At 47.2% G+C, this 22,494-nt stretch overlaps 1 protein-coding gene across 3 annotated transcripts in view; it reads left to right on the top strand.

The window, feature by feature from the left end:
• Trappc9 (trafficking protein particle complex subunit 9) overlaps positions 1-22,494 on the top strand; it is a 461,504-nt gene that overhangs the window by 95,109 nt on the left and 343,901 nt on the right. For all 3 annotated transcript variants that reach the window (XM_048457138.3, XM_048457137.3, XM_048457139.3), the window contains 5 exons: positions 1,947-2,092; positions 6,655-6,740; positions 7,649-7,775; positions 11,221-11,353; positions 15,765-15,928. In XM_048457138.3, the coding sequence (XP_048313095.3) occupies positions 1,947-2,092; positions 6,655-6,740; positions 7,649-7,775; positions 11,221-11,353; positions 15,765-15,928 (656 nt within the window). The remainder of the gene's footprint in view (positions 1-1,946; positions 2,093-6,654; positions 6,741-7,648; positions 7,776-11,220; positions 11,354-15,764; positions 15,929-22,494) is intronic.

Genomic DNA, 22,494 nt, shown 5'->3' with positions numbered 1-22,494 from the left:
CAGCTCTATGAGTTGGTTCTTATTAGTCAGTGTGGGTTGGGCTGTGCCTGAGACCTTGCGGTGACTTATTGCTTACAGCACAATGTGTCTCTCTCACTCAGCCTGGTGTTAGTGGGTGGCATCCTAGGCACCACAGTGGCCTGCTGTGAATGCCTGTGACACAGGCCGTGTTGTCTTGTTCGTGGCCTCCTCAGCATCTGACTTTGCAGGGCTGCCATGTAGGGCACCAGGAGGCTGATCTATTGCTTCCCCACAGAGCAGTGTGGGCTTCTTCTCAGCCCTTGGGCGCTGCTGCATGTGTGGCCTTCCCTTCCTGCTCAGACGCTAGGAGTGTGGGGTGGAAACACCTGCGTCTTTCTCATCCTTACCCTTGTCTGCTCTGTTTTAGCCTAGCGTGTTCCTGATCTTAGCTGTCAGGCCAGTCTGGTCCCAGAGGCCTCACAGTGCTGTGGTTTAGAAGAGCTGGTGTTTCTGGTCATCATCACTTTCCATCAATGGCACTGCCAGCTACTCTTCTCTCTTTTGTTCCTGGTTGATAGTGGGGAAGTAAAAGTAGCACTCGGGGGAAGAAGCTTCCGAGGTGTTTGAGATGGTGCTGGGGAATGGGTAACACAGGGGCAGCATATACCCAGCTTCCAGCAGGTACCCATTTGAAGTTGACTTGGATGACCTTGAGCATGACGGGCAGGTACATTTTTATGAAAATACCTTTCATTCAAAGAGACTGGAGCTTTTGCTTGACCTCACAGCTGAGTTAATAATACTCATTGAGATCACTTCAGTCTGCTGTCCTGCTGTGTACTCAGCCTGTTTGTTTAACCTGCCTTTAAAAGAACAATGTTATAACCAACCTTACTTGCTTTGGATTTCCATGTAATCAAACATACGTGAATGCATAACTCTAATCTTAAGTTATGAAACTCGGTTAAATATTTCCATAAAGTGTCCCTCACTCCTTCTGTGGGCAGACCTGTCAGGGGAGGGAGCAGCAGGCAGCAGAACCACGGGTCCTGAGCAGGGAGCTGGAACTCTATCCTTGCCTCAGTCCAACGGGCAAGGCTTGACTTGGGGTGAGGGGTCTTCATTTTGAAGAGGGAACCTTTGTGTTGGAGAAGGTGACAGAAGGACTGGACTGACTGCTCCCCGGACCAGGACGGACCTTACCTTCCTGGCCTGCTGGGTTGGCCTGTTTATTCAGCTGCCTGGTCCTGTGGAGTGGGAGCTCTTCCATTGATCTTCTAGTTTTGTTTTTTAATTTTCATTTCATCTATTCCATGTGCCTTTTACATCATGTATTATCTTTTTTAAATATTTATTCATTTATTATGCATACAATATCTGCCTACATGTGTACCTGCAGGTCAGAGATGGCACCAGATCTCATTACAGATGGTTGTGAACCACCATATGGTTGCTGGGAATTGAACTCAGGACCTTTGGAAGAGCAGGCAATGCTCTTAACCACTGAGCCATCTCTCCAGCCCCCCCATAATGTATTATCTTGATCCCATTCATTTCCCTTCCCTTTGCATCCCTTCTGTCCCTGTCCACCTCCCTCTCAATAAAACAAAACTTAAGAGAAAAAAGAAAAAAGGGAAAAAATTGAAACTCATCATGGAAGCTGCAGTGTGACACAGTGGGTAATACCGAGAATCCCTTCCATTTGTCTTTACTTGCCAGTGTTCATCGCAAGGAGTCATTGGTCTGGTTGGGAGAACAGGCTGACAGACTAACCCTGCAGCTGCCCAGGCCCAGAACCAAGGTTAGAATTTGGCCTCCCCCACCATGGACCATGTATGATCTGCCAGAGCATGTGAAGGGCCTGACCCATAGACCCAAAGCTGCAGGATCTCCACAGCACAGGGCAACAACAGGTCTGCTTTTTTATATGTGGTCTGGAATGCGTGTTCTGACAGCAAGTGCCGGTACTCTGTTGGCAATGACAGGTGCGTGAAGCTGCTGAGCCTCCCTACCAGCCTCCGGCCGCAGAAGGTGAAAAGCTTGCTGGGGCAGACTGTGTCCACCAAGAGCCCCTTCATCTATTCGCCAATCATCCCGCACAGCCGTGGAGAGGAACGCAACAAGAAAATAGGTAGGCCGCTGTTGGTGTTCTACTTAACCTCCTGGGGTTTAGTACTGAGTTTCTGGCCAGTTCTGTGTGTGCAAATACTTGTATGTGTTTACACACGCACTCTCCTGGAAATTCATCTCATGTGTTGTCTTAGACTGGCAGTTGCTCATTGGTCTGATTTTTGAGGCTTATTTCATGAAAGGTGACTGGGTAGAGACTGGGTAGTCACATGGCAGAGATTGGGAGCATGTGTCTACCTCTTACAGAGCCGCTGTGGTCCAGGCACAGGCTCTACACTGGTCTTTGTCACTTCTTACAAAGATCTTTCCCCAAAGGTCATAGTCATTAGTCATGGTGACGAAAGTTGAACCTGGGAACACACACACTCTATGTCTAAACCATTTCAATATTAGCACATTAAACACTTTGTTCTGCAGTAGGCTTTGGGTTGGATGGATCTGCTCAAGCATAGGCTGTTATGCATCACAGACTCCTTAGGGAGGCTAGGTGAAGCTGTGGTGTTTGGTGGGTGGAATGTGTGAAATGCATTTATATTGTCTTGAGTTAGTGTCTCACCATGTAGCCTAGGTTGGCCTCAGACTCCAGATCTCCCTGCCTCAGCCTTTGAAGTGCCAGTGTTACAGGCAGCCTTAACCCTCCTGGCTGGTTAAATGCTTTTTTTTTCCCATAGCAATTGTTATTTATTGCTAGGATTTAAACTTTTTTTAAGTGTTGGAGAAGCAGGAAAAGACACCCATGGAGACAGGGAGCAGTCTGATCACTTACAAAGTGCCACAAGGTCGGTAAATGCAGGCTACTAATAACTGGCGTACTCTTGACAAACAGGCAGAAACACTGAATGCTCAGTGCAACGCAAAGAACAGCACACTTACACGGCTATAGAAACACTCAGAGGGGACCGAGCTCTTGACAACAAATGAACTGAACTTTCAGCTAACAAGTGAACTTACTTTAACACATCGGCTTTAGGTGAACTAGAGCTTCAGCTAAGTGGATTAGAACCAAGTCAAACCATCTTGTTCTCTCCAGCATCCCCCCAAAGCCTCGAGCTGTAGGGCTGTAGCAGATCCAATGCACGATCCCTTTAAGAAGTGGGCCTCAGGTTAAATGCTTTTTTGATTTAGGGTATTTTCAACTTCTAGCGGTTTTACTTGGGTATGTTTGTATGAGAATAGATACCTACCCCAAACATGCTTTCCTGTCCAGCTTATTCAAGGAGAGCACAAACACATGAGAAGTAAAGACCAGGGTAAGATGCAAGTAAATCTTTGAAGTTATGGGGCTGTTAACAACTGTCCCTGGTATTACTAATCTCAGAGCAAACCCTATGGGCTATGGGCTTTGAGGAAGCCCGAGTAGGCATAGAGTGGCTTTGCCTTAAGGGAGCAGGGTGGCCTGCCCTGGTTTGGCTCCACATGTTCTAAATCTGTTCCCTGTGACAGTGAGAGAGGAGGAAGAACTGGTGTGTAGCTCATTGGAAGAGTGCCTGCCTAGCATGTGTGAAGCAGATTGGATCACCAGCCCTGAATATACTAAATAATGGTCATGCACATCCATGACCCCAGCTCTTGGGAAGAGGACACAGGAGGATCAGAAGTTCAAAGGCATCCTTGGCTACATAGTGAGTTTGAGGTTAGCCTGGGCTGCGTTAGAGCTTGTCTGAGAGAAAGAGAGAGAGAACAATTAAGAAGGAAGTAAAGCAAGAGATATGGGCTAATGTCTCAAGAGGAGGCAGCTGATCCTGAGTGCTGACAAATCCCTGAGAATGTGTGTTTGAGTCTTTGAAATTCTATCTTGGTCCTTGGTTTTGAAACTCAGCCTCCAGCAAGGCATGGTAGTCCATGCCTTTAGTCTCAGCACTTGGGAGGCAGAGGCAGGTGGATCTGTGAGTTCAAGGTCAGCTTGATCTACAGAGCAAGTTTTAGGACAGTCAAGGGTACACAGAGAAACCCTGTCCCAACAAACAAACAGTCAGCCCCAGACAGGTCTTTACCACTGTTCCTCTGTTGTAGAGAGCAGATGGTAGTGACAGGAAGTGTCTAATCAGGTGCCCTCGATAACAACAAGGAAGAGCAGATGACATTTCCCACTCAGCACACATTATGGGCAGGAGGAGAGAAAGACAGTTGTTTCTTTGCATTGGGTGGACCCTGTACAACCTCTAATGGGAGTGCCTCCCTTCATCTTATTGGAGACAGAAGATGGGGTCTTCCTGCACTGGCTCATCAACTTCTCCATCGCCCCACATGCCTAGACTACTTAAAAACAAGACCCTGTATCAAAACAAATGAACAACAACAACAACAACAAACCCTAGGAGACTCTTCATCCTACCATCTCCAACTTGATACCTGGACCATGGCTTCTCTGCAAAGCTCAGAGAACAGCCCAGCAGGCCATGGACAGACACAAAGGATGACAGGGAGTGGGAAATGTTCTTAGGATTCCCCACCCCTCAACCCCAAGGGCCTTTCTGTTGCCATGGTTAAAACTGGAGATTCAGTTAGAAACACTTGAAATTTAAGCCAAAGACACTTAGCCTTCAGGTCTCCAGCAGGGACCCACTAATCAGGATAGTTCCAAAAAGACATTAGGAGCCATAGAGTATAAATTACATTTTCTCACTCCAACATATGCATTTGGAGCTGAAATGAGGCTCCATTGTCAGAGGTCCACCCTGGCATTCCTGAAGAAGGGGTCACTCCTCCGTGGTCTCAGCACCCTGCAGCTGTGCAGGCTAGTGGAGCCGGTCAGCCTATCTAGTCTCCTGACACTCTAATATAATGGTGCTGTCTACAAAGTTCACATTTGAGCGCCTCCCAGTTGAGTTCCCCACGCAAAACAAAACAAAAACAAAACAAGCCAATTTTTCTAATGTTTTCAGTAAGCTTAGGATATTGGGTTGTGCCACATGTGGCTTGGACAAACCTGCTGGCTGGACAGCATTTGCCTCAGTCTCTTCTGCACACATAGATTCTTTTCTTTTTTTAAACTTTATTTTATTTTTTTTAAAAGGAAAGTATATTTTTTCATTATACATATCAATCCCAGTTCCCACTCCCTCCTCTCCTCCCATACCCTCCACCTACCCCCTCACTCCCACCTCCACCCCACATCCACTCCTCAGAGAGGGTAAGGCACATTGCTTTGGGGATGGTCCAAGGCCCTCCCTACTATATCTAGGTTGAGCAAGGTATCCATTCAAAGAGAATAGATTTCCAAAAAGCCAGTAGAAGCAGTAGGGATAAATCCTAGTGCCACTGCCAGTGGCCCCGCAGTCTGCATCAGCCACACAACTGTCACCCACATTCAGAGGGACTAGTTTGGACCTATGCTGTTTCCTTCCCTGTCTGGCGGAGTTGGTGAGCTCCTATTAGCTCAGGTAAAGTGTTTCAGTGGGTGCTCCCAGCATGGTCTTGACATCTTTGCTCATATTCTCACTCCTCCCACTCTTTAACCGGACTTTGGGAGCTTCCACAACTTGTTCCAACTGAATCAGGGACAACGTAGCTGGACTGGCTTCTAGGATGTACAACCCGGACTGCCAGTAGTGTGCCCTGTGCTCGGAGTCACCACGCTAATGCTCTGCTGCTGTCACCAGGTTCTTCTTCATCTCTGGGTAAATGGTCCCACATTTTCATCTGACCGGGCTCTCCCACCTCAGAGAAGAGAAACCCACTCCATCTTCCTTAACTCCTTTCTAGCATTTTTATCTAAACAAATGGGATAATAGTTTTCCTCACCAAATCTTTAGGAGAAAAGGAAAGCTTACCAGTGTCCCAGATGACGTGTGCAAAGAGCGGCCATAGCTGCTGGGAGAGCCAAACTAGAAGGCAGGACAGCCCAGATGCCGGACTGGGGCCTGGGAGGGTGCAGAGTCTCCTGGTTTCTTTGTTTTGAGACAGGGCCTTCTGTCTTCTACCCTGGCTTCATTCTTGATGCTCCTGTTCCATCACCCTTGAAGGTTAATGTTTCAGAGAGCCACCACACCTTCCTGGGTCTCCATGTCATTTGTGACAGGACTTCATGTCCTTGTGAGGCCTTGTGCAGCTGTCTCAGGGACAAAGTAATGGCCTTGATAGGCCAGGGCTGTCAGGGGTCATCTTGGCTGTGATTGTACCCTGAAGCTCTCACTTCCTACTGTGTGACCTTAGATACTGATAGTGTCACCCCAGGCTCCGGTTGTGTCATCTGGGGAGTGGGAACTTTAGAAATTGACTCAGTATTGTTCTGGATCAAGTCATGGAATGTGTATCAGTGATAGCCATTCAGGGACCTTTGGGGGTAGTTGTGTGCACGATGCTATGGGATGCAGGCCTAAGTTATGGCCACTCAGAGACACCCCCACCCCGGATTGGTTTTGTACACAGTGTTGGGTGTGGCAGGTAAGTACTGTTCGTTTAGAGAGCACCTGTGGGGCACTTGTGTGTGGCAGGTTGTTTCAACAAATCAGGAGTATGTCTGACCAGGTTTTAAGGGACATAGGGAAGTCATGCTCTGGGCCTCTTGCAAGTGGCCCCTGTACCAACTCACCCTGGAGATCTTCTGTGTGTGTTTTGTAGACTTCCAGTGGGTTCAGGGAGATGTGTGTGAAGTTCAGCTGATGGTGTACAACCCAATGCCGTTTGAGCTCCGCGTGGAAAACATGGTATGTGCCGCTGGTCATTTGGCCGAAAACCTATTGTCATTGAAAGCACCTTTTTTGCTTAATGTTGCACATCCACATCCACGGATGTGTGCCTGACTTAACACTGTTTAGCTAAGGTCTTTGAGCTTCCTGTGTGTGGAGACCATGCTTTGTCATTCCTGTGTCTTAGCTTGGCACTCAGTAATGTGTGAATCTACAAGCGAACCTTTGATTTCATACATACTGATCTTAATTGATTAAACACAGATTTGAAATAGTCATCTGGAGGTCATTGCTCAAGGTTTAGTACAGGCCATGGTTTAAGTAAGAAAAAAATGTTTCTCTGCATGGCTGTGGCCCTGCTGTTATGACTCAGAGCCCTGCGGAAGGTGTCACTGCCTCTGTAGTCACGCCCCTCAGAACAGCTCACCCACGTCTGTGGTCAGGGAAGGGCCTTTATATTGTCTCTTCATGTGGGACTCAAGCAAAGCCCCTGTGCATATCACTCCATGGATTCCGTCCTTGAGGTCTTTTACCCTCATATGTGTTGTATGTACCTGCCTACATGCGTGTTTTCAGGTATGTGTGCATACAGATATGTGTGCACGTGTGTGTATGTGTGTGTACGCATGTGGAGCCCTAGGTTAATATTGGGAATCTTTCCCAATTGTTCTTCTACCTTTAATTTTTGAGGCAGTGTCTCCCAAACAAACCCAGAGCTTGCCAATGTGACTAGTGTCACTAACCAGCTTGCTCCAGGGATCCCTTGTCCTTCTGAGACTCAAATTAAAGGTCAGTATTCACGCCTACTTAGCATTTATGTGGATTCTGGGCATCCAAACTTTGGTTGTCACAGAGCTCATTAGGAAGTGGCTGTCCGACATGGGTCTGAGCTGTGCCCCCTCACAGTGCTCCTTCACTTCCTGCAGGGGCTCCTCACCAGCGGAGTGGAGTTCGAGTCTCTCCCTGCAGCCCTTTCCCTTCCCGCTGAATCCGGTTTGTATCCAGTGACGCTGGTTGGGGTCCCACAGACTACAGGGACGATCACCGTGAATGGTAAGGAGAGTTCCTTGGTGGTTTCTGCATCACTGCACCCAGAGCTGATCACCTGACCCGTGATCCTAACCAGCTTAACAATAATGAGAATATAGCATTTATTTCCAAAGTGACATGGTGAAAAAAAAAAACCAAAAACAGCTGGTTTTGATATGTAGTGTGTTGGGGTGGGTATCTGCTGTGCTGCTGTGGGGGCAGGATCCGTCCTTCGCCTCGGCTTGTCTGGCTTTCCGCTTGCTTTTCTTCTTCGTGCCATTCTCCTCGGAGACAGCGCGGACTGAGTTTCTCTCACTGCCATCAAGCCCCTCCAGCGCCGCTGTACCCCCTTTCAGAGCATTGTGTGTCCACGTAGGCTCCACCTCCACCTCTGTGGCGATTTCTTGCTGACTTGCGTTCTCTGTCCAGCTCTTGACACCAAAACTCCTGTCACCAGGGTCAGGAGCAGTGCTCTTCTGGCAGAAGCTGGGCCTGCTGTTTAGTCTTTTTCTAAAATGATTCCCTTATTCAGAGGTCAGCCTTGGTGTGGTACCCCCTCTCTAGTCTTGTTCAGTCTCTTGGTTTCTGCAGGCTGTATTGCTGAAGCCCTGCCCTGCTTCTCAGTTCCCTGACTTCCTTCCTCCATTTTCTTACCCCTTTACCCTGCCCTCTCCTTGTTCCCGGTTCTCCTTTCTTCTTATTTTCTTTTAAAAAATATTGTGTGCATTTGCACGGTGTGTGCATGTGTGTGTGGGTGGCATGTATGCCATGGTTCCCTCCTAATGCCTGTATGTGCGCTCTGGAGTGAGCTCAGGCCCTCAGGCTTACATGGCAAGCACCTTTACCTGTCGAGCCATTTCCCTGACCTTTACCTGTCGAGTCATTTCCCTGGTTCCTTCTCTGGAATCCTCACCTTCTCCTTCCTTTTTTTCTCCCTGCCCTCTTCTTGCTTCCTAACCCTACCAAGCGTGGGGACTTCTCCTGCCTACAGTCCTGCCATGTGTGCTCCTGGTCTCCCTTATGGACAACTCCGCTTGCTTGCCATCTCCTCAGATGTCTTGTGAGCTCTTTTTATACACCATACTGTCCCAGGGACCCCCGCCTCTCCTCCCTAAAGTGACCTTTCTCCTAGAGGCTCCCATCTCAGTGATGTGTCTTTGTGGACCATTTGCCCTAAGCATCTCCCAGACCTTCTGTATGAGACACTACTTCCTGCCACCTGCATGGGTGTTTTCTGTCTGTGCGATCATGACTGTCTTATAGGGTTTACCACGGAGTGTGAGGACTGGTCTTTTCTGTCTTCAAACCTACTTGCTGATGGGCCCACCTTTCATATCGAACCCCTCATCAGCTCCCATCAGTTGGTCACCGTCCTTACCCTTTGTCCTTTCTTGTTTCAAGGCACATTCCTGAGCCACCCTGACCCAGGATCCTTGTCCTCTCCTCTTGAAAGGTTGTGCTTGAGTGTCACAAGGGTTTGGATGCTCCCCACAGCACACCTGCTGTGGTTCACATCTGAACCTGACATGGGTTTCTCCTTGAGGGCTTCTGAGCCTCTACCTGTTCTCAGGGCTGGCATTCTTCCTTAGCCTGCCATCATGATTTGGTTCCTCACAGTGTCCCCGTGATGTTCCCTTATTTTCCATGGCACCAGGGATGACTTCTTTCTTAGCCTTGGCAGTCTTGACCATAGCTCAGCAGCATCAGCACGTATGTGTTATCTGGGAAAGGTGTTGCCTGCTGAATAGTTAGATGTATCTCAGCAAGTCCTGAGATGGGTGGAGATACGCATGTGAGACTTAGGGGAAGCTGGGACCCAGCAGGGAGGTGGACGTCGGCGGCCTGCCCTGACAGGCGACCCTGATCTTTGAAGGTCCACCAGGAGTGAGCAATTAGAAGCAGAACAGAACCAATGTATAGGCAGGGGCTCCAGGCAGGGAGCACAGCTTCTCCAAGGGTATCTGCTTGAGACCTGGCATATCTAGGGAGCAGGGAAAGTAGAGGGAGATAGTCAGGGTGGGAGTGATGGGGCTGGAAGGCCTTCATGGGGCCCTGAGAAGCCCACTGTCTCTGGGACTTTAGAGGAGCTGCTGTGTTTGTAGAGAGGAGGCTGATCAGACAGGCTTTGGAGCCACCAGACCAAAGACTGTGGGGGTAGGGCTTAAAAAACCTAGGGTCTGTCCTCAGACAGGTAAGAAGGACACAGGCAGAGCTGTGGCCATGATGGGAAGAGTTAGGCTAGCCCAGGGACCAGACAGAAGCTGGTGTGTATCAGTGAGTGTGAGAGTTGGAAATAGACCTTGGCTCTCCTTACTTTTGGTGAGCCTTCGCTGCTTGGGTTAGCCTGTATCATCCTGGCTTGCACTAAACATCATCAACAGACTGGAGTTTCTGTGGCCACGGTTTTCAGCACTGGCTATGTCTTAAACAAAGGAGAATGGTTGACTGTAGCTAAGTATTACAAAGTACCGAGTACTCCATAGACAGAATCCTATCAGGGTTTACAAAGAGGAAAACATGGAGGGTGTCAGTGTCAGGGGGGCTCACCGGAAGACAACAAATGCTACAGAAAGGTGACTTTGAGAAGCTCAGGGTGGGAAGGAGAAGGGACTGTTATATCAGGGAGGGCATATGGGGACTGTTCAGGAAGGTTGTGTGGGGTTGCTGTGTTGAGGGGTGTGGCTGCCGTGGCTAGAAAGAGATGCCTAGAGTTGCTCAGGCCACAATGTCAGTGGTGCCGACTGGGAAGGAGAATGGTTCCTCCCCAGGGAATGATGTCATTGTCCTCTGCAATGTAGCACAGAAAAGTTGCCAGTCTAGGCTACTAGTTGCTGACCATCGTTTAAATTTGTCACATGACAAATACTATTTACAGAATCATCTTTTGAAACTTCAGAAGCCATTTTAAAGCTTTGCTTAAAGTTTCAAGTGCTTATGTAGGGCGCAAGACTAGCAAGGCCCCGTGCTGATCTTAAATTGTGGTCCTTGCACACACGTGGTTGAGTTGTCACGTCACGAAGCAGCTGTAATGATAATAATTGGCTTTTTAACCTTCATTTCTCCACAGAAGGGTTCTATTTTTCAACTGCTCATTAAGTCACATTATGCCTTGGAAAGGAATATTAACTATTACGATCATGTTAGAGATGCTAAATCTGAAAGGTATATTAGCAAAGAACTGAGCTGGTGACTGCTAAGCCGGGAAGATTGGGGGAGTTTAGGAAGGGCTCTATACAAGGACCCTTTGTCTTGACCTGGCCCACTGTGGGAAATAGGGCACATATGATGTTGTCAACTTCATGCTGTCCAAGAACTGTCAGGATCTTTGGGGTATAGGGAGCGGTGTGAGGAGGGGGGAAGCAGGGCGTGTGTGTGTGATGTGTATGTGGGGTGCTGGTGCTCTTTGTGACTCTGGAGCATACGTGGCCAAGCCTTGCCAGGAGGTGTGAAACCACTGCCTGTGTTGCAGGTTATCACACCACAGTCTTTGGGGTCTTCAGTGACTGTCTGCTGGACAACCTTCCGGGAGTGAAAACCAGTGGCTCCACCGTGGAAGTCATTCCTGCCTTGCCAAGACTGCAGATCAGCACATCGCTGCCCAGGTAGAGGGACTGAGGGTGAAGGGATCTGTGTCTAGAAGGAGCAGATCTTAGAATATTTTTTGGTTATACATTTCTTAAAAATGGCACAAAGGGTTGGGGTTCACCTTACTTGCATAAGGCAGAAAACAGGGTGGAAAGACCTTAAGGGACCAAAGAGTTAATATGTTCTCTGAAAATATGTAAGAGCACAGTTCAATTGAACCCTTTCTCATCAGAGGTACAATTAGCTGTTAGAATTGGAATCTCTCTCTCTCTCTCTCTCTCTCTCTCTCTCTCTTTCTCACACACACACACACACACACACACACACTCTAAACAGTTAAGGCTTGACGACTGTTTAAGAACAACTCTTGGTGCTTGGAGAGAAGGTTCAGTTGCTAAAGCGCTTACTGGAAAAAGCTGAGTGTGGGTTCTCAGCACCATTGTTAGAAGCCAGGTCAGGTGGTACATGCCTGTAACATGTGGCCAGGTGACACACAGAGCTAGAAGGATCCTGGGTGTTCACTGGCGAGCCAGCCTAACAGAAATGGCAAGCTCCATATTCACCAAGAGCCCTGTCCTTTACAAAAACCAAAACCAAACAAAAACAGATCAATAAGGTGTCCTGAGATGGAATACAACATCTGATGTTGACCTATGGCCTCCATATGTCAACACATGTGCACACTCACACCCACACCCACAGTGGTGGGGCGGAGATTCTTATGATTGTAAAATGGTTTTATGGTTTTGTTTTTGTTTGTTTGTTTTTTGTATTCTAGGGACACATAAGAGGAGTAAGCCTAGGAGGCCAGAGCAGCTGTTCAGGGTTTTGTAGTCTTGCCTTACAGCAGCCTCTTTTTTAAAAAAATACATTCTTGGGTTGGATGAAGTGGCTCCTGCTTATAGTACAAAGTACCCCTCCCATCCATAGATAGTTAGAACACATGATATTATATATACTGGTATTTTCTGTTTTGTTACTACATACATAACAAAAGTTTTCTTTCTGCATTACAAATTCTTTAAGCAATATAATTTAAAATTTTAAGTTAAAACTTTTCCCCTTCCTTCTCCTTCCTTCAGTCCCTCCTGTGTCTCATTCTCCCACCCCAAATTCATGTTTTTTTTTTTTAGTGGTTTTGTACATACTGAGTCCATTTAAAGTTGTTTCTTGTTTCTAAGTATCTGTCTTTAGTGTTAGTCACATAGTATTGAGTAATCAATTGGGGCCCAACCTGGGCAAGACTAATTCTCCCTCTCCCAGCAGTCTTTAATTGCTTCTAGCTCTTTATCTAGAGGTGGGGTCCTGCGAGATTTCCCCTAGCCCACTTTGGTATGTCTACTAGTGTCATTGTTCATGTTTCAAGAGTGTCAACTTCCTTGTTATAGCTGGAAGATACAATCTCGCAGCAGACTTTTTGGTCCTGTAGCTCTTGCCCTTTCTCTATCTCTTCTTCCAAGATATTTCTTGAGCCCTTGATGTGGGGGTCGTGTTGTAGACGTATCAGTTGGGGTGTGTGGGTATCAGTTGGGGTGTGTGGGGGTCGTGTTGTAGACGTATCAGTTGGGGTGTGTGGGGGTCGTGTTGTAGACGTATCAGTTGGGATGTGTGGGGGTCGTGTTGTAGATGTATCAGTTGGGGTGTGTGGGGGTCGTATTGTAGATGTACCAGTTGGGGTTGGGCACCCATGACCAGTTGTTCTCTGTATTTTACCTGTTGCGACTTCCTGCAACGTTTCCATGTGCTGCAAAATGAAACTTCTTTGACAAGGACTGGGAGAGACACCTTCCGGGCTGGGCCAGAGCACAGACTCCAGAAACATAATTTTAGGTGATTTGAAGATGTCGGTCTCACAGGTCTCAGAGTTGCATAACCACTTGTCTGTTGGCCCCCGTGATTAATGGTGGCTCTCCAGGGCCACTGTTGGAAAATGTATCTTAGGATTCTCCCAGCTGTTTGGCAGACCCATCTTGCTTGTCTAGCAGCGTTCTGGGTGGCAAGGCTATGACAGTGAATGTGGCTGTCCTGCCCTGTGCTTGTCAAATGGGAGAAAATGGCAGGCTCTCTTCCACCCTATCCCACGCCTGAAGCTATAAGATGGGCAGGGCAAAGCAACAGCTGTGGACCACGGGGCAGGTGGGCCCCGTGGAGGGAATGCGGAAGAGAGGGGCGTGTGATGGGGGAATAGAATAGAAGAAGCTAGCTCAGAAGGGACCGTAGGTCTGACTGTAAGCTGGAAGTCCCATACTTTCAGAAGAGAGGTTCTTGACCTTGAGTTAGGATCTATCAGATAAATCCCTCAGTAACTGGAACCTTATCACAGTGAAAAAACAGTTGTCCTCCCAAAGATGCCATTAGGAAAATTAAAAGGCAACTTAACAGGTTGGGAGAAAGTATTTGCCCAGCACATATCTGATAGAGTTGTATCCATATAAAGAACTTTTAAAACTTAGTGTGAAGAAGACAAACAACCTAATTCAAAAATTGGCCAATGATCGGAATAATTCTTTCAGCACAAAAGATACACAAGCAGCAAATAAGCAATTTGGATGGGTATTGGGACCCATTAGTCTCTTTGGGGCTGCCCCCTCCTCCCGTGGTAGCGGCTCACACCCACTGTGGTGGCTGTGATCTGGAGACAGCAGCCAGGCCGGGAAGGACTTGCAGGAGCTAGAGCCGTTTGCATTGCTGATGGGAATGTAAAGTCGCGTGCCCATTGGGAGGGCAGTTGGGCAGTCTTTTAAAAGATCAAACATCAGTTTAATGAGCCAGCTATTTCTCTCTAGGTATCTACCCAAGATGAGAGAGATTATACATTGTTGCCGAAACCTGTAGCTGATAGTTCAATAGTGGCAAGGACCTACCTGTCCGTCAGCTGGTGGAAGAACAGAAGGAGGCCACTTGGACACTGGAGCACTGCTCTCTCAGCAGTAAAAATGAGTCAGTTCCTGATCCCCACTTTGCCATAGATGGACCTCAGAAACCCTGTGCTGAGGGAGAGAAGCCATAGCCATAGTGTGTGACTCCTCTCCTATGAAGTGTTTAGAAGAGGCACGTCGGCCTGTGGAGAGAAGCTGCCGGTGGCAGCGGGGGTGGACGTGGAGTCTGGTCCTATGGATTACACCAAGGCTTTTCTTTAAGATGATGGAGGTGTTTAAATCGGGGTCTCACTGGAGAGGGTGTAACTCTGTAAGTTTCCTAAGCTTCTCATAAGTAAAAAGCAGGGGAACAGCAGTGGATAGCCAGTTACTCTTGGTTCAGTGCGGCAGGTAGATCGTGTTGACTTGGAGGCAGTGCGGGATGGACACCTCACCTCAGCTGAGCACAGGCAGCCTCTGGAAGGGGTTCTGTCTTTTTCCCTGTGGGTGCTTTCGGCTGGTAGCTCAGAGGCCTTGCCTTCGTCCCCACTGTTCTTAGTAGTTTCCAGGAACCCAGAGGAACCCCCATCAGGAGTGACACCGGCCTCGACTTGTCCCTTGACTGCCACAGAGTGAAGCGGTAAAATGGACAGGTACCTGTCCCACCTGGAGGTCCTCAGTGTCCAGTCCAGGAAAGGAAGGGGGTTCCTAGGGGAAACCAATCAAAGAGCTATTACGAGGGAGGAAAGACCCTGTGTTACCTGCCCACCAGTTTGGCCATCTCGAAGCTCGCTTCTGCAGTCACACAGGAGGGAGGGACTTGATATCCAGGTGTCCCTCCAACATGTCAAGAGAAACCTGAGTTTTCTTTAATTTTATTGTAGCGTCATGTGACGGCAGCCGCCTTGCCTCTTTTATTTCAGCGTTCTGTGGTGCCTTAATAAAGCACGTGGATACAGTCTGGTGTCTCTGAGCTGCCAGTGGGAAGGACCTGGACAGCCTGCTCATAGGACAGAGGAGGGAGTCTTTTCATAGACTGGGGTTTTATTTTTTAGAGAGAAGGTAGGGGCTAGGGGAGAGATTTCCATGAGAATGACTCACAGTTAACGTGTTAATGTTTTTTAAATATATGCATCTGTATTTTTTTTTCCCTAAGGAGATTTACGGCATTAACAAGGGATGATTCAGGTGGGGCTTGACTGTAGTATGTTGTAAATAGGAGAGACCGAGTCATGGAATTCTCTCAAAGTTGTTGACCCTGCTGCGTGCCTTCCACCTGTGTGATATCGAATGGCCGACAGTAAAAGATGCCCTTGATCTTGGCCTCACCCCACGTGAGCTCAGAGTGGAGGCAGTGTCAGATCACCTGGAGTTGACATGCCAGCTCCTTCTGTCACTTCATAACCCTCCTGGTGTGTTCTTGTGACAACTGAGCACCAAGCCCTGTGTGCACAGCCAGGGCATCTAGCCTGCTTCTCAAGTGTGTTCCTGTGCAAATGGTCTCCGTGTGTGGTTAATGGTTTTCCTTCTTTATCTCTTCCTTTTCTCCCTATTGTTGCCGTGGTTTTAGGTCTGCACACTCACTTCAGCCTTCTTCTGGCGATGAAATATCGACCAACGTGTCTGTCCAGCTTTACAATGGAGAAACGCAGCAGCTGGTCATTACATTGGAGAACATTGGACTCGAGCCTCTGGAGCAGCTGGAAGTCACCTCGAAGCTTCTCACCACCAAGGGTAGGTGGCATGGGGACCATCTGTGTGCTCAGTAGCAGAGGGCACGCTGTAGAGTGTAGGCAGCGACTGCTCGTTCATTCCCTGGCCAAATAATAATCACACAAAAATTGTATTAATTACAATACTGTTTGGCCTATTAGCTCAGGCTTCTTATTAACGAACTCTTACATCTTAAATTAACCCATTCCTATTATTTTATATTTTACCACGAGGCTCATGGTTTACTGGTAAGGTTCCAGGATGGCTGTCTCTCTCAGCAGCTACGTGGCATCTTCTTGACTCTGCCTACTTTCTCTTTATATCTCTGTTTGAATTTCCTGCCTGGCTTTATTCTACTAAGCCATTGGCCAAAGCAGCTTCTTTAATAACCAATGGTAATGAAACATATACATAGCATACAGGGGAAATCCTACATCAGTCACGAGCTGCTGCTGGCTACCCAACATGCAACTGAGTCACCAGGAGGCCTTGTGCTGTCTCTTCACAGTGTCCCTCCTGTCAAGTGCTTCACCTGGTGCTTGTCATTTAAGTAAGCTGGTTATGGGCTTCAGTTGATGCTTAAAGGAATTCGTTAATGTGGATCAGTGACAGAAAACTGTAGTCTAGATGACAGAACTTTCAAAAATAGCATTTTATTAACTCTTTGTTTTGTGCAATGTATCTCTTTTATATTCACCCCCCACTCTTCCTAGATCCACCCCCACCTTCATACCCATCCAATTTTATGTCTCTCTTTTTAAAACTCATTAAGTCCAATGTATGCTTTCATATTCTCTTAGATGTGTGGCCATCCTCTGTAGCATGGTCAGCCTATGAAGCACAACAAATACTCTCTCTCTCTTTTTAAAAAAAGAAGAGAAGAGGGCACCAACTCTTATTATAGATGGCAGTGAGTCACTATATGGTTGCTGGAAATTGAACTCAGGACCTCTGAAAGAACAGTTAGTGCTTTTAACCTCTGCGTCTCTTACAGAAAATCGGTTCTCTTTTTCCAGCATCTATCAGTTGCAATACCTCACCAGCTATGGGTGGGACTTCATGCCCACCTCCCCACTCCATGCTGGGATTTTGTTTGACTTGACCTTCCATAGGTCCTGTGCGTGCTGTTACGATCACTGTGAGTTCATATGTGCTGCTACCCTGCTATGTCCAGAAAACAGTTTTCTTGTACTCATCCACCTCCTCTGGTTCTTAGAATCTATTCACCTTCTCTTCCCTGATGGTCTCTGAGCTTTTGGAGAAGGGGATGTGAGATAGATGTCCCATTTAGGGTTCTGTATTTCAAAAATCTCTTATTCTAGGTACCTTGTCCAGTTGTGGGTCTCTGTGTTGATCACCATCTGTTATTAGAAACAGCTTCTCTGATGAGGACTGAGAGATGCACTAATCTGTAAGTGTAATAATAAGTCATTAGGAGTCAGTTTAATGCTATGTCCATTTAACAGAGCAATAGTATTAGGTTCTCCCCTAGGGCCTATGCCCAGTCTAGCCACCGGTTCTTGGCCCTCACAGTGGTACCAGGTATGGGTTTCATCTTGTGGAATGGAGTCTTAAATCCAATCATAGAGTGATTGTTTCTATGACATTCATGCCACTGTTGCACCAAGTGAGCGTGTCTTACTAGGCCCCCTGTTACTGTAGCTTAGAAGGTCTATAATTGGGGAAGATTAGTGATCACTTTTCCCAGCATGGAAGCTAGTGTAGCCAGCAGGTTTGAAGCTTCTAGTTCAGCACCAGCTAAGGTTCTCTATGGTCTATGACCCAGGTGTGTGATGTCTTCAGGAACAGGGTCTTCTATGATGAAACTTTTCATATCTTCTGTAGTCTACCTTGGTGAATTTAGAAACTGGAAAATATTCTTTTCCTTTCCTAAAATAAATCCAAGTGATAATCATGTGGCTCTTGTTCACTCTGGTCCTTTGTTCTTTCTGAAACACAGCCCTCATATGTCTCTCCCTTAAAAAAAAATGTTGACTGTCATTAAGAACACAATTCCAGGCCAGGCACAGTGGCACACGCCTTTAATCCCAGCACTTGGGAGGTAGAGGCAGGTGGGTTTCTGAGTCTGAGGCAAACCTCATCTACACAGAAAGTTCCAAGACAGCCAGAGCTATATAGCAAGACCCTGTCTTTCAAAAAAACAAACAAGAAATAAACAACAAACAAGCAACCCCACCCCAAACCCACAATTCCATGTCATGGACATTACACTGAACCCTTGAAACTGTTGGATCCATTATTTCCCCTCCTAGACTCATCCACCTGCCGTCTCTTTTCTCTCTCTACCTTCTCTACGCAGTCAGATTACTTCTGGACTCCAGCCAAATCACTTCTCTGAAAACCTTCCCAATACTGGGGTGTTAGGTCTTCACCTGTTGAGTATCCTCTGAGAGTACCCTCTGCTGACTGTCTCCAGCTGTCACATAGTAGGTGTGCAGGACTGGAGGGATGCAGTAGAATGCCTATCTATCTATCTATCTATCTATCTATCTATCTATCTATCTATCTATCTATCTATCTTCTTTTTCTGGGGGCGGGGGGAACAGGGTTTCTCTGTAGCTTTGGATTCTGTCTTGGAACTACCTCTTGTAGACCAGGCTGTCCTTGAACTCACAGAGATCCGCCTGTCTCTGTCTCCTGAGTGCTGGGATTTAAGATGTGTGCCTCCACTCATTTTAATATTTAAATAATAAGGTAGTGACAGTATTTTGTTGCCTGTTGAGTGGGCACAATAAATGTGGGGACCACTTTGAAATCCCTGTGCTTCATGTGGTCCCTTGGGCTGTGTGCCCTACCGTGCTCTGGGCCAGTCTCTGCTCTTTCAGGCCTTTTCTGGAGGCCTTTGGTGGCTTCTGAGTCCTCTCAGCACTGCCTTTATTCAGGGGTGGCTTTTCTCTGACGTTGCTAGGCCTCGCTAGACTTCCACACTCCTATGCTTTTGAATTCTTCTGAGCAGAGTACTCTACCAGCTACTCCTCCTTCTCTGCTTTTGTTATAAAACTATTCCAAAGTGTGGAATGAATGACGGATTTCATAGCCAGCACCTGCATCCCAGTCATCCGTACTACACTTTTCTCTCTTGCTTCACTCCGCATCTCTTCAAGCCTCCTGTCTGTCTACGCATCTCTTTAACGCTGGTTAAGATTGTAGATGACAGTGCTTTGGCACCGATCTCATCAATGCAAGTCTAGTTTTTGTTAGCTGTGTGAATGCCATGTGTTTCCCTTCTGAATAACACTCAGCGATGTTCAAACCCTTACCAATGGTACCAGAGTTCCATCTGTACTCTAGTGCAGGACATTTCCATCCTCTGAGGAAGCTTCCCAGTGACCCCTTCTCAGAGGCGACCATGCTTTTCACATTTGCTTACCCATCATGCCTTGTTCATGTCTAATCTGTTCTCTTCTGTTTTCCAAGCAGGGAACCTCACTGCTTGTGCTTTACAGGCAGGGGTCCTGAAAGCAGCAGAGGACATAGATTCAGGGGAAATGAAGATGAGGAGTAAGAGCCAGATCCTTTATCATTTTTATCTTACGGGTATTTTGCGTCTTTTTCTTGAATGTATATCTGTGTGCCACGTGTTTGCCTGTGTCCACGGAGTCCAGAAGAGGATGTGGCATCTCCTGAAATGGAGTCACAGAAGTCGTGAGCCGGCGTGTGGGTGCTGGAAACGGAACCTAGGCGCTCTGCAAGAGCAGTCAGTGCTCTGAGCTGCGGTGTCACCTTCCCAGCCCCTGACTTTTAATTTTAAAGCCAGAATACAGTGGGCTTCATTTTGGGATTCCGTATATATGTGGGTCCTTTTCAAGGCCCTATGCTCAGCTCTGCTGGCCTCGTTCCTGACCACAAGGGAGGAAGACGTGGACCTGTAATGCCAGACATTGTGTAGCTGCCTCTGAAGCAACACAGTTACAACTGAAAGATTAAAGCCATCATTCATTTTTTTATTACTGTCCCAAGCAGAGGTACATTTACATGTAGAATTAAATTAGCGAAAACAGGCCATCTGCTTTCCAAATGTACAGAGGGAATAATCCCTGCGGCTTGCCTTCTGCAGTGGAGAAAATATGTTAGCATCCACAGAAGACCCGCTTGACAGGAGGAGGTGAGGAACTGGCCTCAGCTGGGAGCACGGGTTCCGTGCTGGGGGCTGAGATTCAGCCGTGCCTACTAAGGAGCCTCTTTTTCTACACATGTACTGTCTTTAGGGGAAGTCCAGTGCGTCCTGCTTCTTTAACGTCCAACTGTGAATTTTTACCTTCTCTGGGTGCCCATGCTACTTTCTTTTTTTCTTCTTTATACATTTTTTAATTGATATTTATTGAGCTCTACATTTTTCTCTGCTCCTCTCTCTGCCTCTTCCCCCCTCTTTCAATTCTCCCCCAAGGTCCCCATGCTCCCAATTTACTCAGGAGAGCTTGTCTTTTTCTACTTTCTACTTCCCATGTAGATTAGATCTATGTAAGTCTCTCTTAGGGTCCTCATTGTTGTCTAAATTCTCTGGGATTGTGGTTTGTAGGCTGGCTTTCTTTGCTTTATGTTTAAAAACCACCTATGAGTGAGTCCATGTGATAAATGTCTTTCTGTGTCTGGGTTACCTCTCTCAAAATAATGTTTTCTAGCTCCATCCATTTTCCTGCAAAATTCAAGATGTCATTATTTTTTCTGCTGTGTAGTACTCCATTGTGTAAATGTACCACATTTTTCGTATCCATTCTTCGATCGAGGTGTTTTTAGGTTGTTTCCAGGTTCTGGCTATGACAAACAAAGCTGCTATGAACATAGTTGAGTACATGTCCTTGTGGCATGATTGAGCATCCTTTGGATATTTACCCAAAAGTGGAATTACTGGATCTTGAGGAAGGTTGTTAATTTTCTGAGAAATCACCACACTGACATCCAAAGAGGCTGTACCAGCTTGCATTCCCACCAGCAATGCAGAATTGTTCCCTTTTCCCCACAACCTCTCCAGCATAAGCTGTCATCAGTGTTTTTGGTTTTGGCCATTCTTTCAGGTGTAAGATGGAATCTCAGAGTTGTTTTGATTTGCATTTCTCTGATGACTAAGGATGTTGAACATTTCCTTTAGTTTCTTTCAGCCATTTTAGATTCCTCTGTTGAGAGTTCTCTGTTTTTAGGTCTGTACTCCATTTTTTTTATTGGATTATGAGATCTTTTGGTGACCAATTTCTTGAGTTCTTTGTATATTTTGGAGATCAGACTTCTGTCTGATATGGGGTTAGTGAAGATCTTTTCCCATTCTGTAGGCTGTCCTTTTGTCTTGTTGACTGTGTGCCTTGCTTTACAGAAGCTTCAGTTTCAGGAGGTCCCGTTTATTAACTGTTTCTCTCAGTGTCTGCTGCCCATGCTGTTCCTTTGTCCCGAGTCAGCTTTGTTTTCTCCTTCAGCCATAGCCATTCCTGTCCCCAGTCTCCCAGTCGCAGGTGAGAGGCATTTTTTGCGTTCATGGCCACCATGGAGGTCTCCAGGGACGGGTGGTGGACTGGGCTTCAGTACGAAGAGCTGCAGTGACAGTGTGAGCATGTGGGGTGGGCTGTCCTGTGCACTGTGAGGCCTGCTGGCGGGACCCTGGAAGCCCTCAGGAGGCAGGCCCGAGGAGCCTACTTCACTTGTACTCCTGTTTGTATTAAGTCACTGTCTGTGGATCGCTAGTCTTTGCAGCTCACACTTGCATACCTGAAGCCTGGCACTTGCAGGAACCGGCCTGCAGGCCCTTGTTTTGCTTTTGTCTGTTTCTAAGGCCTAGAAGGTAATGGAGGTCCTTTTGCACCCACCACCTTTGCCTGGGTCCCCTTCTCTGCTAGCTGAACCCATTGCCTTCAGTCATTAGCCTTCTTGTACTGTGTTTCCATGCTCTGGGCTCTCCTGACCTGTGAGCTATCACAAGCCCCTTGCAAAAGGCCTTTGCTTCTCAGGTGTGCGGTGAGGATCAGTGGTGTAAGGGTCTAGAGACCTTTCATGGGCCTAGACTGACTTTTGGGCTTTGATGGGTTTGAGGGTCCTTGTTCACACATTTCTACCATACAGATGTAGTAGCACATCCCCGCTGTTTGAAGACAAGGGTTGTCTCGCCCCAGGGTGTACCCTTGTGGTCCTGACTCACTTGTCCCAGAATCTTTCTATGTTGTGAAAGGTGTAAACTGCTGCCTTGGCTTAAAGTACCACAGAGCTCGGTGAAAGGCAAAATCAGGAAGAAATGCATTCATTTTTCCACAGGTGTTATAGGGAAGCTCAGAGTACACATGTGTACAAGTATGGTGGACACAGGCTTGTGGCTCATGGGTTAATCCCCAGCACCTCAAGCCACAGAGGAAAATTAAGAAAGCAAGTGGGAACATATCATAGCACATAAATACATGCACACACGCCTTAACTGTCTTTTTATTTGTTTTAAGATTTATTTTTTTAGGTGTGTGTGTGTGTGTGTGTGTGTGTGTAAACCTGCAAATATGTGGATGGGCATGTGTGTCGTGCTGGTACCTGTGGAGGTCAGAAGAGGGCTTCGGACGTCCTGGAGTTGGATGCCCTGCAAGCTGATGTGGGAA

Source organism: Myodes glareolus, chromosome 19, assembly GCF_982192425.1.
Source record: "Myodes glareolus chromosome 19, mMyoGla1.1, whole genome shotgun sequence".
Lineage (NCBI taxonomy): Eukaryota > Metazoa > Chordata > Mammalia > Rodentia > Cricetidae > Myodes > Myodes glareolus.
The sequence above is the reverse complement of the archived record's forward strand: the minus strand, read 5'-3'. Positions and strand labels throughout refer to the sequence as shown.